Here is a 14,743-nt window from a genome sequence, read left to right on the forward strand (position 1 = left end):
TAATGAACCAGTTTGACTTCGCTCGCTAAAATTAGTTGCAAATGAAGCTTTTGGACTGAACATTATGCAAACTTATATTATTCTCATTTAGGGGACTCTGCTCTCAATGGCTTCAGTAAAAAGGGATTTTTAAACTGAACTATGACTGAAATTAATCACACGAAAGGTCGATTAAAAGGTTTCTTGACACGGTGAATTTAATATAAGGGATGTAATGAATATTTTTAGAAGAAATAAATTATCAAATTGAACTCCAATACTTGTGATTTTTTCAATTTTTTCAATTTTTACGGATCTGCAGTAAATTGCCCATCTCAAAAATAATTCCGAAACACATGAAATTAGAGTGTATTTATTACAGCGGTTTACTTTACACATTTATGTCATACCTATATAAATTCAGTACACAAAAAAAAAGAAAAAAAAAATAATAAAAAGAAAAAAAGAGAGAAAAAAACCAATAAGCACAAAGGTGGTAAATCCGTGATATCAGGATACTATTACATAGTTCCTTAATACATTATAGTAAATATTAAAAACATCACAAATCGTTTCTAAAATCTATCAACAACAATAAAGACGTAAAACTTTAACAAAAAAATTTCACAAAACAACGCGCACACTTTTTTTTGTATTCATTAAATACCCTTAAACAAATACCCAATTTCCATTTCAGACTTTGAGAAAAACCAGTCCACTATACATCTTTCTACAAAATACAATCGTCTAACACGATGCTCTTCTTTTCCAAAAGAAAAAAAAAGGTTAAAATGAAAAAAAAAACGAATAACTAAAAAACAAAAAAACAAAACACGACCAAACGGGGAAAACACATATTATAATAAAATGACACGTATCAATCTTCTCTGCGGTACCTTATTCGGTCACTGGGTTCCCACAAAATACACAAACAAATATGAAATATACTGGGTAATCTAATATTAGATAAAATTCTTTCCTGCAGAGACCTCATAATTTATTGTCAATTCGAAGAAAAAAAGAGCGAAAAAAAATATAAGGTTATCAGTCCCAGTTTACCAGACTTAATGGTCGCAGGTAAGTATTGATTTATTGGAATTTCCAACCCTTAGTGCCATTTTTAAACCATCACATTACAAATATGTTTATTCAAACCCCCCCGAAAAAATACTGATGCCATTTTTAAAATTTTTTTCTCTTTTAAATGACTAAATAAAAAATACAATAGATAATATGGCGTCAACGCTGTCACCTTCTCCGGTTGCTGTGCTACTTGGGCACTTTAATTAGTACGTAGTAAGGTAGATAATAATTACCAGCTAAATGCCATATTATATAATACTACACATACCACGCTTCTCTATCTATTTTTCTCTCCCTCTGTCTCGCTTTCCCTACGAGTAAAGTTTATATAGTAATAGACTATTTAACAACTAAACAAAAAAAAAATTACATATCACATAAATACATACAAAGAGAAAGAAAAACCGACGAGGGGAAGGGGCAACATGCAACGATTACAATAATGTATAAGGAGACAGGAGAGGGATACCAATTACACTCTCCGAATGATGAACTCTACAGAGAAAATCACTCCACAAAAGGAGTCCTTTTTAAATAAAATTCCACTATACTGTGAGGCAACACAAACGATCACGATAGGTCGTTTTCAATCGAAACCGATTGCAAATGCGAGGAGGAAAAAACCACCGATCTAAAAATACGAGCACATCTCTCCTCTTCTCTCCCTAGATCCGGTCGATTCGAATTTCAAAAACCCCACAACTCCGCGAAACACGATTTCTGAACTAGATGGCGACACTGACTCAACCTTCCTTGCAAAATATGGCCTAAAGAAAGGATAAGGGCAGAGTAATAAATAGGATATTTTAAGATAGAAAATCGGGCTACCTTCTAGATAAAAATTATAGACCTAATTATTTATATGAGAAGAGAAGAGTAAAGACGCGGTCTCTCCTCTTGAGAGACTCCAGCAGTTTATTCGGCGAGAACTATTAGTTTCAGTCAACAAATACACAATAGCTTGGTTCAGAGTTGACGTCCCCGAAGCTCTGAAATTTTGGCTAATGAAGGCAGACGCCGCCCTCGTTGCTATTGTTTCCTTTATCTGGTTATTTTATCCAATACGTTATTAATACGTTGCTCGGACATGTTGGGTAACAATTTATGGATTATGTCGTGCACGAATTGATCGCTGATGCCTGGACTCGAACGTTCGGCTAATTCGAAAGCGTTTTTCACTTCTTCGATGATGTCTTGCTTGGTCGAGGTTAGCTCCTGACTGTGGTATTGTCGTCTTTGGATCTGTGGAAAGAAATTTACGTGGATTAAAATGCGAGGAAATTGCGAAAAAATTACTATGCTCAAGATAGAGGTTTACGAGTACTGGAGGGAGGGGGGGGGGGACTTGGAGGCTTATTATATTTCAAAGTTTATTGCCCTGAATTTTTTCAACACAAAAAACTTCGTAAATGTCAATATGACAAAATCAGGAAACGATAAATTATTGCTAACAAAGTATGAAAGAATGAAAGAAAATTTTAAACCATATGATTCAGCAAATTAATAAAAGAAATTGCAATTTTCTTAATGAAAAATTTAAAAAAACTTCGTGTATGTATTACTTGAAAAAAAAATAAGAAACTGCATAAAATCTACAAGCAAAACATAAAAATAAATAAAAAAGTACCTACACATTAGAAAATGAAAATTTGTTAATATGAAAACAATCTCGATTCAATATCTAAGTAGTGAAATTTTTTTGATAGAAATTCAAAAAAAATAGGAAAAAAATTCTGATATTGAAAAATACGACTGAAAAGACTCAAAATAACAACTGAAAGAAAAATCATACTTCAATCTTGAAAAAAGAAAAAAAAATTACTTTGGATTAGAAACTGTAAAAAAAATATCAAGATTTCTGATTGTAACGTATCGGCCATCAAAAATAAAAAATCCAAAAAAAAACTCAAAACTCAGAAATGAATTTAAAAAAAAATAAACTGAAAACAAAGAATATCAACTTTGAACATTTTTTCTTTCCCGCTTGAAAAAATTGAAATAATATGATATCATGAACTATAAAATGAATTACACATTTCAAATGATCGACACAGCTCTTTTACATACTTATTTTACTTAAACAAAAAAAAAAAAACAAAAATTGGAAAAAAATGAAAAAACTACTTTTTTAAAAACTGAAAACATCTGAATTTGGTATGATAGCATTTTAAAGTTCTACTAATAAAAAAAACGACAAAAAATCAGATATTCTTCATGAATTTTATTATCAAACCAAATCTTTCATTTTCGTAAAACTTTTCGAAAGTTGATAGGCTACTTTTGTTTTTAAAAAAAAGAGAGAAAATTGTGCAAAAACTGCACCAAAAAAGAAATGCAAAGAAAACCACAAGAAAAAATTTTTTTAAATGTTTCGAAATGACTTCTTGAAACTAAAAAAACCTTAATGCAAATAATTTGTTAAAGCTCTATTTGATTTCTTTCCTGGGGGAAAAAACCGAAAGTTTGTTATAAAACATCAAACAAAAATCTAAACGTTGTAAAAGTGACATTTTTTCAAAAAAAAAAAAAAAGCACAAAAATGAATGATGAAAATTGGTACGATTCTGGGAAAATCGGACAAAAAGTGCATTAAAATTAACAAGAGGGAAAAAACCACACAGAAAAAAACAAGATTTCAGTAGAATCGATCGAACACAAAAATTCATATTTGTACCTAAGTTTAGGAAAATTGAGCAAAAACTGCAATAAAATTGTACTGAAAAAAATTTGCACTTCAACTTGAAATTTGATACGTAAATGACCAAAATTGAGAACAGAGAAATACACATAAAAAATGAAAAAAATTCTCAGTTGAATCAAGGAAAAAAACTACTAACAAATCGAACAAAAATTGACGTTAGTTTTGGTAAAGTTTTTAAGAAATGCATAAAAATTGATACGATTTTTGCAAAATTGAGTAAACGCGTGAAAATTGGTAGATTTGAGAACACTTGGCTAAATACACGAATATCGAAGAATTTGGATAGAATTTAGTAAAAAAAAGCATAAAAATTGAGAAAATTTTGGCAATATTGAGCACATACATACATACATAAAAATTGACAACATTTTGGTACAGTTGAGCAAAAATTGCTCAAAAATTATACAGAATTGGAGAGATTATTGTGAATGAAATTTGAATTCAAAACTGATAATAACTGATAAGATTTCAATAAAATTTGGCAAAACGTAAAAATTCAAGTACAAAATTGTGTCAAAATCAAGAAAATTAATAAAAAATTGACGAAATTGAAATTGATCAAAAATTGGCGAATTGACAAGATTTTTTGTGAAAATGAATGAAAAATCTGAATTCAAAACTAGTAAGTAAGATTTTAAAAGAATTTGATAACAACGTGAAAATTTGCAAAATGTTAAAATTGAGCAAAAAACTGTGGAAAAATTGATGAAAATTGACTCAATTTCAGTAAACTTGACCAAAACATGAAAAATTAAAAAAAAAAAAAAAAAAACACGTAAAAACTGATGAGATTTTTGTAAAATTGAGAAAAAAAATCTTCATAATATTAAAATAAAGTAGGTAACAAAATTTGACAGACTTTCGATAAAATTGAGCAATAGGTAAACAAGGGAAACTTACAAAATTATTCAGCAATGGGCTTATAATTAATTATTTTTTAAAAATATTGATATAATTAATGAATTATGTATAAAAATTCAGAAAAAATACATGAAAATTGAGAAAAAAATTACTATCTAATGTAAGGTCAAATATACTTAAAGTGATAATTCCAAAAAAAAAATTTATTGAAAAAAAATGGAAAATAATTAATTTGATAAGTAAGGTACCTAATTCTAACTTCAAAATGTTAAAATCAACGGACTAATTTTCCCAAAACTAAAAAAAAATAAAAAAATTGAAAATAACAACAAAAAGTTGCCACAGAAATGAAAGAAAAAGAAAAAACTGAAGGTATCAACAATTTCGAGTTACTTCAATGAACCTCAAAATGCATTAAAAATCACATTATTTTCCTAACCTACTTTCTTTCTCATAAAATAAAAAATTGGGGAAAGTCGAGAAGCAGGGTGAGAGAGGAGTGAGGAGGGGTGTACCATATAAAAATCTAGAAAAAAAATCGCACACAATGAACAATTATTTTACCTCAGATACGAGCGGATAAATCAGCAAAGACAAGCTGGCCGATCTAGTAGCCGTCGTCGATTTGGAAGAAGAGCTGCTACGGTTACGATTATGTTTCCTGTTATCGGCTGCCGTAACGTATTCGGTCTCGATGGAATTCCGTTTCAGTTCGCACTCTTTGGAAAGTCTTTTCTCGGTGATATGAGGCGAGGCTGGAGTGCTCGACGAGTATCCTCTCACCTGTTGCAGCAACAAACCATCAGAATACACTCGAAATTGGATGAAAACCATGCCACGTATAGTGACACTTGAAGAGGACGAAAAAAAAGGGCTACTTACAGCGTTACTTTTATCGTTTTTGAAATGATTCGAACCCATGTCGGCCTTAATAGGGGAGCTTTTTGGTAAAGATGGCGTCGAAGGAGCTGATCCGTTTTGCTGCTGTTGCGATTTCTTATTCGAACCTCCGCCAGGGCCACCGCCACCACCTCCGACGACGACTACGGCGCTGGATCCGACTCCGCCGCCGCTGCCGAAATTATGATTACCGTCTGATGAGGCGGGAGGTGGTTTCAGGCAACTGGTACTTTTCACCGTCATTATCCACGGTTCGTCTAAATCGTCATCACCTTTGCCATTTTCTTCACTGCAATGATGAAAAAACAAAATTAAAATCAACTTTCCATGAGCTTTAAACCACAAGATTGTCATTTTTTTTATCCAATTCAAAAGAACGATTCGTTGGAAGAATTATCTCTCTCGTTATTTATTTCAAATCGCAAATTTGAGTTGTGGCCCGTGGAAGGGGAGAAGGAGGCTGCAAAAATAACTTACTTATCGGAATTCTCGGATTCGGTTTCACTTTCTTCATTCCTCTGCGATTTCCACTTCTTATACCTGTCGATAAGATCGATTAAGTACGAATTCTTCTTAGCTTTTCGTATAAACGGAAACTTGAGCAATTCCTTAGCCGTAGGTCTCTGCAAAACACACCGTAAAATTTAATATACACACAAAACATCAACTCGACATCCGAATATTATAATTAACTCGCTCGGCAACGAATACTCGTTGCGGCACTCGACGCTCGACGCTTAGCATTTTCATAATTACAAAACTTCATCGCTCAGCGCGGTCGCCGGATTTCAACCACGATGAGAAAAAAATACTTGTATCAACCTCGTGTCGCGATAATCCGCCACACCGAGTTTGTATGTATAACTAATTAAAGCAAAAAACAGCTCAACAACTCGCTGTCGTTCGTATAAAACGTGACCGAATTAGAATCCGCGATCCGAGCACTGCAAAGTGTTTCAAATTTTCTTCTCTGCAGACCCTGAGCAGGTGGATGAGAAAAGCTTACGTACATTTTCCGGATCTTTATTCAAGCACGCTTCGACGAATTCTTTAAATTGCTTGGTATAGTTGCCGACTAACTGCGGAGGATTATTCTTTGGTATTAGAAACAGCACGCGCATCGGATGCATTTCTGAATTAGGCGGCTCTCCTTTGGCCAGCTCGATCGCCGTTATTCCTAATGACCAGATATCAGCCTGACAAAAAAACACACACATACACATTAATCGACCAATTTACCAATGCAAATGAGAATTGATACGGACAATGTAGCCGAATTTATCAAACACCCTGTTTCTATACCTTTCTCCTTCCCTACCAATCTCATTTCACCATTGAAAATGAATAAAACAACATTTACCTTTGAATCGTAAGCGGATTGTTTGATGACTTCAGGCGCCATCCAAAATGGTGTACCGACAAAAGTATTACGTTTACTGGTGGTATTGGTTAACTGTCCAGCTACGCCAAAATCTGCCAATTTTACATCTCCCAATTCGCTTAGAAGCACATTAGCAGCTGAAAAAAGAAACCAACCAAATAAAATATATTATCATAAAACAGTGTAACACTATAACTAGGTACTTTTTTTTCTAACCAGATAGTAAAAAATCAACAAAAACGCACCACTTTTCCCTGGTATTAAAAGCAAAAGAAAAGGGTAAAAGGAAAAAAAATGGCAAAAAGAAAATCAAAATCAATAAAATCCCATCACAATATCATTTTTCTAAATTCTCACGGAGGGTACTGCTATTTTAAGAAGTACTTTCATTTTTTGGGGATAAGGGAGGAGGGGGGGGGACAAAGGCGTCTAACAAACTGGACGAAACGAGATTTTTAGCAGGAATTTTTCTCAATTGATTTAATGTAGGTAAGGGAAGAGTATCCTAATTTACCCAAACCAGATAATTTATATTTCAAAAAATATTTTTCTTTAATTTGAAAAAAAATCAAATTTCAAAATTCTGTAAAAAGATCAGAATAAATGTAAAATTTTGAAATTTAATTCAAAAAATAGGAATATGAAAGATTTTTTGGCAAGAAGACAAGTATTTTGACAACTTTTGCAAAAAACTAGAACTTGAGCGAATTTTGGCAAAAAGTTACAATTTGCCATTTTAGAAAAAAGTGGCACTTGGCAATTTTGGCAGAGAAGCTGGATTTTAGGCAATTATAGCTAGTAAATTGAGATTTTTTGGAAATTTCGGAAAAAACTAGAATTCGCAATTTTTAGCACAAAGCATGATTTTTTTACAACTTTTGACGAAAAGTAGGATTTTTGACAATTATCGTTAAAAACTGAGACTTTTTGACAACTTTTACAAAAATTCTGGTCTTTTTGAACAATTTTGAAAAAAAGTGCCAATTTTGGAAAACTTGACACCTTTTGGCAATTTTTACCCAAAAGTAAGGATTCTGAAAAATTTTGCCAGAGAATTGAAAGACTTCATAGAAATGTTGGAAAAGTAGGATTTCTGACAAATTTTTGGCAAAAAGTAGGATGTTTTGATACGAGTAACTTTGGTCAAAAAATAAGATTTTTTTGAAAAATTAAAAAAAAAAATTCAGTGGCTTTTGAACAGTTTTGAAAAAATGGCAAATTTTTTGCAGATTTTGGAAAAATTTCAGATTTTTTGGTATTTTCAACCATTTTGACAGAGAATTAAAAAATGTCGGAGAACAAAAAGAATTTCTGACGATCTCTGGCTAAAAATGGCATTTTTGATTTTACTCGTATATTGATTAAAAAAAAGTGGCACTTTTATCCAGTTTTGGCAAAAAAAAAGTAGAATACTTTGAAAAGTTTGATAAAAAAGTGCTTTTTGAACATTTTTAGCCAAAAGTAGGATTTTTTGAAGATTTTGAAAAAAATTGAGGCTTTTTGCAATTTTAATTTTAAATATATTATTTTGAAAAAAAAAAAAATGATTTTCTAGAAATTTTTGCAAACGAGTACCTACGGCTAGGATTTTTAACCTCTTTTGTCAAAAAAGAATTTTCAGACAACTTTGCCAAAAACCATGCCTTTCTGTCAAATTTGAAAAAAAGTGGGATTTTTTAAAGCAATTTTGGTAAAAAACTATGATTTTTGGACATTTTAGCTCATAAAGTGAGTTTTGATAATATTTCAAGAAAAGATGAGTTTTTAGAAATTTTCACAAAGGAGTAGGATTTATTGGAAATTTTGGAAAAAAATCAACACTTTCACGATTAGGTATTCCAAAAAAGCAGGACAAAATTAGCATGACTATAAGACAACTGTGGGGAGGGGGAGAGGGGGAGGGTAAAGTAAAAATTTTACGCATAAAATTTCTCAACTTTTCAAGAGAATTTTCAAGTTATTTCTTTCCAATTTATGTCAATTTTCTGAGCTTTTCTAGTTCTTATTTTCAACTGTATCAAAGTAAATTGACTATTCATGGATGTTAAATTTTTTTTTTATATTTTTGCAATTTTTACATATGCATTTTTTTTGTTCATTAAAAAAAACTGTCAAAATATTACAATTTTGAGACGTTTTGAGCAAAATATGTAAAAAAAATCAGCAATTTCATACACTTTTTGAAAATATTTCTTTCATGTTCAGCACTTCCAAATCAATTTTTTTGAATTTCTTCACGTTTAAAAATACAAATTATCACAAATTATCCTTCTATTATTTTTTGATTTTTTTCACATAGTTTTTTTAATGAAGTCAAAGTGTGTTGATTTTGTGACATTTCTATAATATACGAAAATGTCAATTCGGTCAACAATTTTTTTTCTATTCTTGTTTTTTTTTTGGTTTCTTTTTCATTTGAAAAATTTCAGGTTTTTTTTTCAAGTTGACACCCTTTCCCCACCCCTTTTTCAGCTCAATAGCACACATTAATATAATATTGATTCAAGATTCTCAGAAACTGAAATTAGAGCATAAATTCTAAAATACTTGCCGAATTTTTGCATTTTAAAATTTTTTTCTTGCTAATTTTTCAATTTTAAACTTGACACTATCGTCATGTTTCCATTTTTCAAATCAATAGGCATATTCCAATGAAAAAAATAATTCACAACTTACCCTTAATATCTCTATGCAGTTTTCGTTCGCTGTGTAAATAATCTAAACCTTTGAGGACTTCTCTTAAAATAATGGCAATATGCATTTCCTCGAAATTTCCGGCTTTCATCAAATCCAAAGCCGAACCACCTCCGAGGTACTCCATAATGATCCATAATTTCGTGCCCTGCAAACAACACAAACATCAAAATTAACCCTCCATTTACAAAATATCGCTGCCGCCATTCATTTTTTTAAAATTTTTACCCTAATTTCTTCAATTACAATTCAACATACCTTAAGGTAAGATCCGTAATACTTGGTGACGTACGGACTGTCGCACTGAGATAACACCATGATTTCTTGCTGTATATCTTCGATTTCATCTTCCGCTTCTTCTAAGTCTATTATTTTAATGGCAACTACTTGATGGGTACGATTGTCGATGCCTTTGAACACCTCGCCAAAAGAGCCTTTGCCTATACGCTCTTGTTTCGTGAATATCAACTCCGGATCCACTTTCTGCATCAGAAAACAAAACAAAACCCAAACCAATTAATATCTAATTTGCTCACACAATTGGGCACATTTTCAATTCAAATACATTTCAGTAGGGAAGTACTCGTATTTGGTAACACGAATTCATTCCTCAGCCTATATAAAATCGATTTAATTCGGCCTTTTTTCCTTTCGCCGTTGGAATCGGAATTAGATTTAATTAAATCACAAGTTCGACATGAATAAGATCATGTTACATGCTCAGTTTTCAATTACAACCACCAAACCGTAACTTACAATTTGTGCCATTCAAGGTCTCAATACACCTATAGCACTAGCCTACCCATCATACCATAAATCTCATACACGTCACAATTAATCCCTACCAAGTACGTAGAATCATTTTGCCCTTTAATAAAAACTACGAGTAGAAGAAGAGGAAAAAATAAATCTATAGAAACTCGCACCCGAGCCATAGGTATTTGAACTTTAACGTCGTCGGTGCTCTCGACTCTCGATTTCCTTCTAACAATTTAATGGTTTGTTTGAACCTTTGCCAATTAAAGTCAGTCCCAACTCGGTGCTTTTTCACCCAAAACATACCATTAGAATTGCCTCTCCTCTATCCTCTTCATCCCTTTGCAGAGAAAAAATACTCCGATAAACACGCAAATTACATTTCAGCCGACGACTAAAATTCACTATACTCATTAAAGTAATCTTGGCTCGGTCAGGTTATTTTATACCTACTTATGTACGTATACTATGTAGCTAGGACGACGAGCAACGTTCATTTCATTGGTAGAAAGGTATATTAAAAGTTCGACGACGACGACGATGGTAAAGTAAACAAAACTCCTTTTTCCCTTCGTCCCTCTTTAGTTTATTCTAGTTTCACGATGAAGAACACATCGTCAACTTTAATGAGCCGAGAATAACCATTTTTTTAAAGGGTATAAGGTAACATAAAAACAAAGAGGACATCGAGTCTTACACGTAACTCGAAAAGACGCGTAATTAATTCCGCATCGTTCAACGACCATCCGATTTTTATCGAGGAAATACAAAATGAACCGATTACCGGTAAATTACTTTCAAATTACCGGGTAATACGAGCTAATTTACCGTAGAAAACATCATCGTTTCGTCGTGTAAAAATCAGAAAAGTACGAAAAATTAAATGTAAATTACTTGAAAATTACTGTAAAATTGAAACTAATCAAATTCGAAAAAAAACGTAAAATTTCATAAAATTTTGTTAAATTACTAGGAAAATCTGAAAATTACGCAAAACCAATGCAAAATAACGATAAATAACCGCAAAAATATAACGAGTTATTAAAAAAAATTTAATCACCAAGAAATTACATTCAATTTCCCCGTATTAAAGAAACTCATTTCAAAACTCTCATTTTTATTAGGACTTTCTTAATAACGTCAAAAAAGGTATTTTTCAACAATTTTGGCAAAAAGCGGAACTTTTCTGGAAATTTTGACAAAAGTTGGGAATTGTTAATAATTTTTTTTTTACACTTTTGGCGAAAATGAGACTTTTTTGACAATTATACTGGCGATAAGATTTTTTGAACATTTTGGCACAAAACATGTGCTTTTTTTGGCAGCTTTTACAAAAGTCAAAATTTTTTTGATAATTTTGGCAAAAAATAGGAATTTTTGAAATTTTGTCCAACAATAGGATTTTTTGTTTATTTTTACAAAACATAATAATTAGGATTTTTTTGATAACGTCATTCAGAAGAAAATGCACATATTTTTCTACAATTATGACTAAAAATAGTGCTTTTTTGACAATTTTGACAAAAGTTAGGATTTTTTTTATAATTTTGACAAAAATGTGACCTTTTTGATAATTTTGGGAAAAGCAGGAATTTTTGACAAGTTTTCAGTAGCGATTGTTCACCCCATACTACAATATGTAGCGACATGAGCAACGTGACAATTATCAGATAGTGCAGGTGCCATAACACCTTATCTCATGACTTTGCTGCAAAGATGCGATGTGTGCGCGCGCTTTGCTCAGTAGATGAGCGTTTTGACAACCTTTTGAACACGCTTTCTAGGGTAAAATTTCACGCTCCACATTTTTGTTCTATACATTTCCCCCATATTTTGCATAATTTTGCAAAAAAAAACGCGAAAAACGCATATTTTTTAGGTTTTTTTGCAATTATGAGCCTTTTGCAGGCAAAATTTCCATTTTATGAATCAGTAGGAAGAAAGTACTTGTAAAAAGACACATTTTGGCGAAAACAGTTTTTGTGTTCCACCCTTCAGTCCGGAGCTGTGGCGCTTCAAAGTTTTCTTTTGTCAATTTTACCCCCTGCCCCACCACTACAATAAAAATTTTTGAAAAAAATCGTGTTGAAAGGCCCAGGCTTTCCCTACACATTCCACGTGGTACCAGAATTTTATCCCCACCACTCATGGATACCGAATTTTTCGCGCAAAAAACGCGTTTTTTGGCTATACTGACCAAGGGGGGTGGGTTGCGGGGCGGAAATTCCGCTCGAAAATTTTTATTGGAGGTACCCAACAATAATCCATCATGATTTTCCAAATCTGGGAACAGGGCCATTTCACCTATCTTGACCGGGAATACCCTTTTGATTTTTTTGTGATGAGTTCATTTCATTGAGTAAAAGGATTTTTTTTCAATTTTTTCAACGGAAACGTAAAAATAAGGGTAAAATGGGTCAACTTAATCCTATCAAAACTTTTTTTCATTCTTCAAACTGAAAAATCGAATTTTTATGCAAACTTCCAAATTTTTTTATTAAAATCAACTTTACGAAATAATGCCATCCCAATTTTTTGATACGTTGTTCAGTATGAAAATTTGTCCATAACATATTTTTTTCAGAATTTTTGAGAGCCGGAACGATACGAAAACTACGTTTTGAAACTTTTCGAGTTAATTTTTCGTACGAAAAAAAGTGGCAACACTGATTTTTACCATATCACCAAAAAGCCTTTTAAACCCCCTAACCATTGGAAAAGTTCCGTTTGGTAGGTACCGCGGATATCGATCTATCCAATGCTGAAATGAATGATATTTCAAGTTCACTGAAAACTTTGACACTCCCTAGCAGCCTTTAAAAAAGGGCTAGAGGGCTGCGATTTGCCAGGGTGTCTAACAAAATTTCAAAATGAAAAAATAGGACTTTTATAGGACTTTTAGCAGGACTTTCAGCAGGTCATTTTTCCAGCATTACTGTGGAATTTTGTAATGTATGGGGGGGGGGAGTGTCAAAATTTATATTCAAGTTTTTAGCGACAGGAATTTTAGTGGAACTTTTATGAAAGTGGCAACAAGAACGGGCAGATAATCAAATTTTGAAAAATGGGACTAAACCTTCGTGCCTCTCCTATGGGATTTGGTGAATGGCATTTGTGTTTGGAAATTTTGTTTCGGGGGCCCTATGCGTCATACCAAGTTTTGATGCATCTACATAATAAAATGAGGTTTACTTGCAGTTTTCTATTTGACTATTTTGTGAAATTATGGGAGATGTTGCCCCAAACGTGTGAACTTTTACTGGGGTGCTTTCGACTTTCGAAATTGGTATTTTTCAAGAGGGGGAGGCATGCAGTGGGCGAGGCAAAACTTTACATTCAAATTTTTCGTTTATCCAATGTCTTTAAACATCCCAAGATTATTTTCAAGCAAGCGTACGTCGAAAAGGTAATTTTATCATTACAATTTTTGATGTATTTAGGTTCTTGTCAATGTAATGAAATTTGGTGAATAAAAAACTTGTTTCAAAATAACAAATTTTTAAAAAATGTAAAAAAATTAATGGAAAATTTGGAAAAAAGCACAAATTTTTCGAATGTTTTGCTTCAAAATTTTAAAATTTGAATTATGATTTTTTTGAAAATTTAAGATTGGAAAACAAAAGCTAACGGGCCCGAGGGAAGCGAGGGCAAAAGCTTTAGAAATTCAGTATTTTGAGAGGTATAAAAACGATGTTTTTTTGAGTGATAAGTTACCCATATTTTGCTACAAAATCTTAAAATTTAAATGATGATTCAACACCCCAATTCAACAAAAAGAAAAGAAAAATTCAAACTTGAAAAAGAAAAGCAAACAAACCCGAGTGAAGCAAGGCTAAAAGTTTTCAAAAATTCATGTTTTGCTGAGAAGTAAAAAGAAATCGGTAATTTGGTAAAGAAGGAGGAGTTTATCTTCTGATTCAAACTTTGAACATTTCTTGAATTTGAACAAGAGGTTACATATTGGGAAAAGTAAAAGCAAATAGCCCGAGCGAAGCGAGGGCAGAAGCTCTCAAAAATGTGTGATTCAAGTTCTACAAAAGTCGACAAATCAGCTCTCTTCTACAAGTTCAAAATTCCGGAAAGAAAGGGGGAAAAATTGAAAATTTGAAAAAGTCATATTGAAAAAAAATAGGACTTTTGGATAAAATTGTTGAAAAATAGGACACTAAAAGGACAAAAAGGTGTCATAGGCAAATAAAAGGACTTTTATAGAATATATAGGATAAATAGGAGTGTTAGACACCCTGTTTGCGCAATTGGGCATCCCTTCAAAAGGTCTTTCCACAGGAAAAATTTCAAAAAAATCGCCGAACCCCCTTACCACTTCTTGATCGTATTAACGTGGAATGACCTTACATCGAAAGTTACGTTTTCAAAGGCTCTGAACA

The 14,743-nt window shown here is 32.3% G+C and overlaps 1 protein-coding gene across 3 annotated transcripts in view; it reads right to left on the minus strand.

Annotated features, from left to right (window-relative positions):
• Positions 1 to 332: 332 nt before the first annotated feature.
• Positions 333 to 14,743, minus strand: part of GckIII (Germinal centre kinase III) — an 89,641-nt gene continuing 75,230 nt past the window's right edge. For all 3 annotated transcript variants that reach the window (XM_065368766.1, XM_065368764.1, XM_065368765.1), the window contains 8 exons: positions 9,858 to 10,082; positions 9,582 to 9,747; positions 6,885 to 7,042; positions 6,535 to 6,720; positions 6,002 to 6,147; positions 5,507 to 5,813; positions 5,189 to 5,407; positions 333 to 2,304 (listed from right to left, as the gene is read on the minus strand). In XM_065368766.1, the coding sequence (XP_065224838.1) occupies positions 2,104 to 2,304; positions 5,189 to 5,407; positions 5,507 to 5,813; positions 6,002 to 6,147; positions 6,535 to 6,720; positions 6,885 to 7,042; positions 9,582 to 9,747; positions 9,858 to 10,082 (1,608 nt within the window). In that variant the 3' untranslated portion in view covers positions 333 to 2,103. The remainder of the gene's footprint in view (positions 2,305 to 5,188; positions 5,408 to 5,506; positions 5,814 to 6,001; positions 6,148 to 6,534; positions 6,721 to 6,884; positions 7,043 to 9,581; positions 9,748 to 9,857; positions 10,083 to 14,743) is intronic.

The sequence above is a fragment of the Planococcus citri genome, chromosome 5 (genome assembly GCF_950023065.1).
Source record: "Planococcus citri chromosome 5, ihPlaCitr1.1, whole genome shotgun sequence".
NCBI classification, from domain to species: Eukaryota; Metazoa; Arthropoda; class Insecta; order Hemiptera; family Pseudococcidae; genus Planococcus; species Planococcus citri.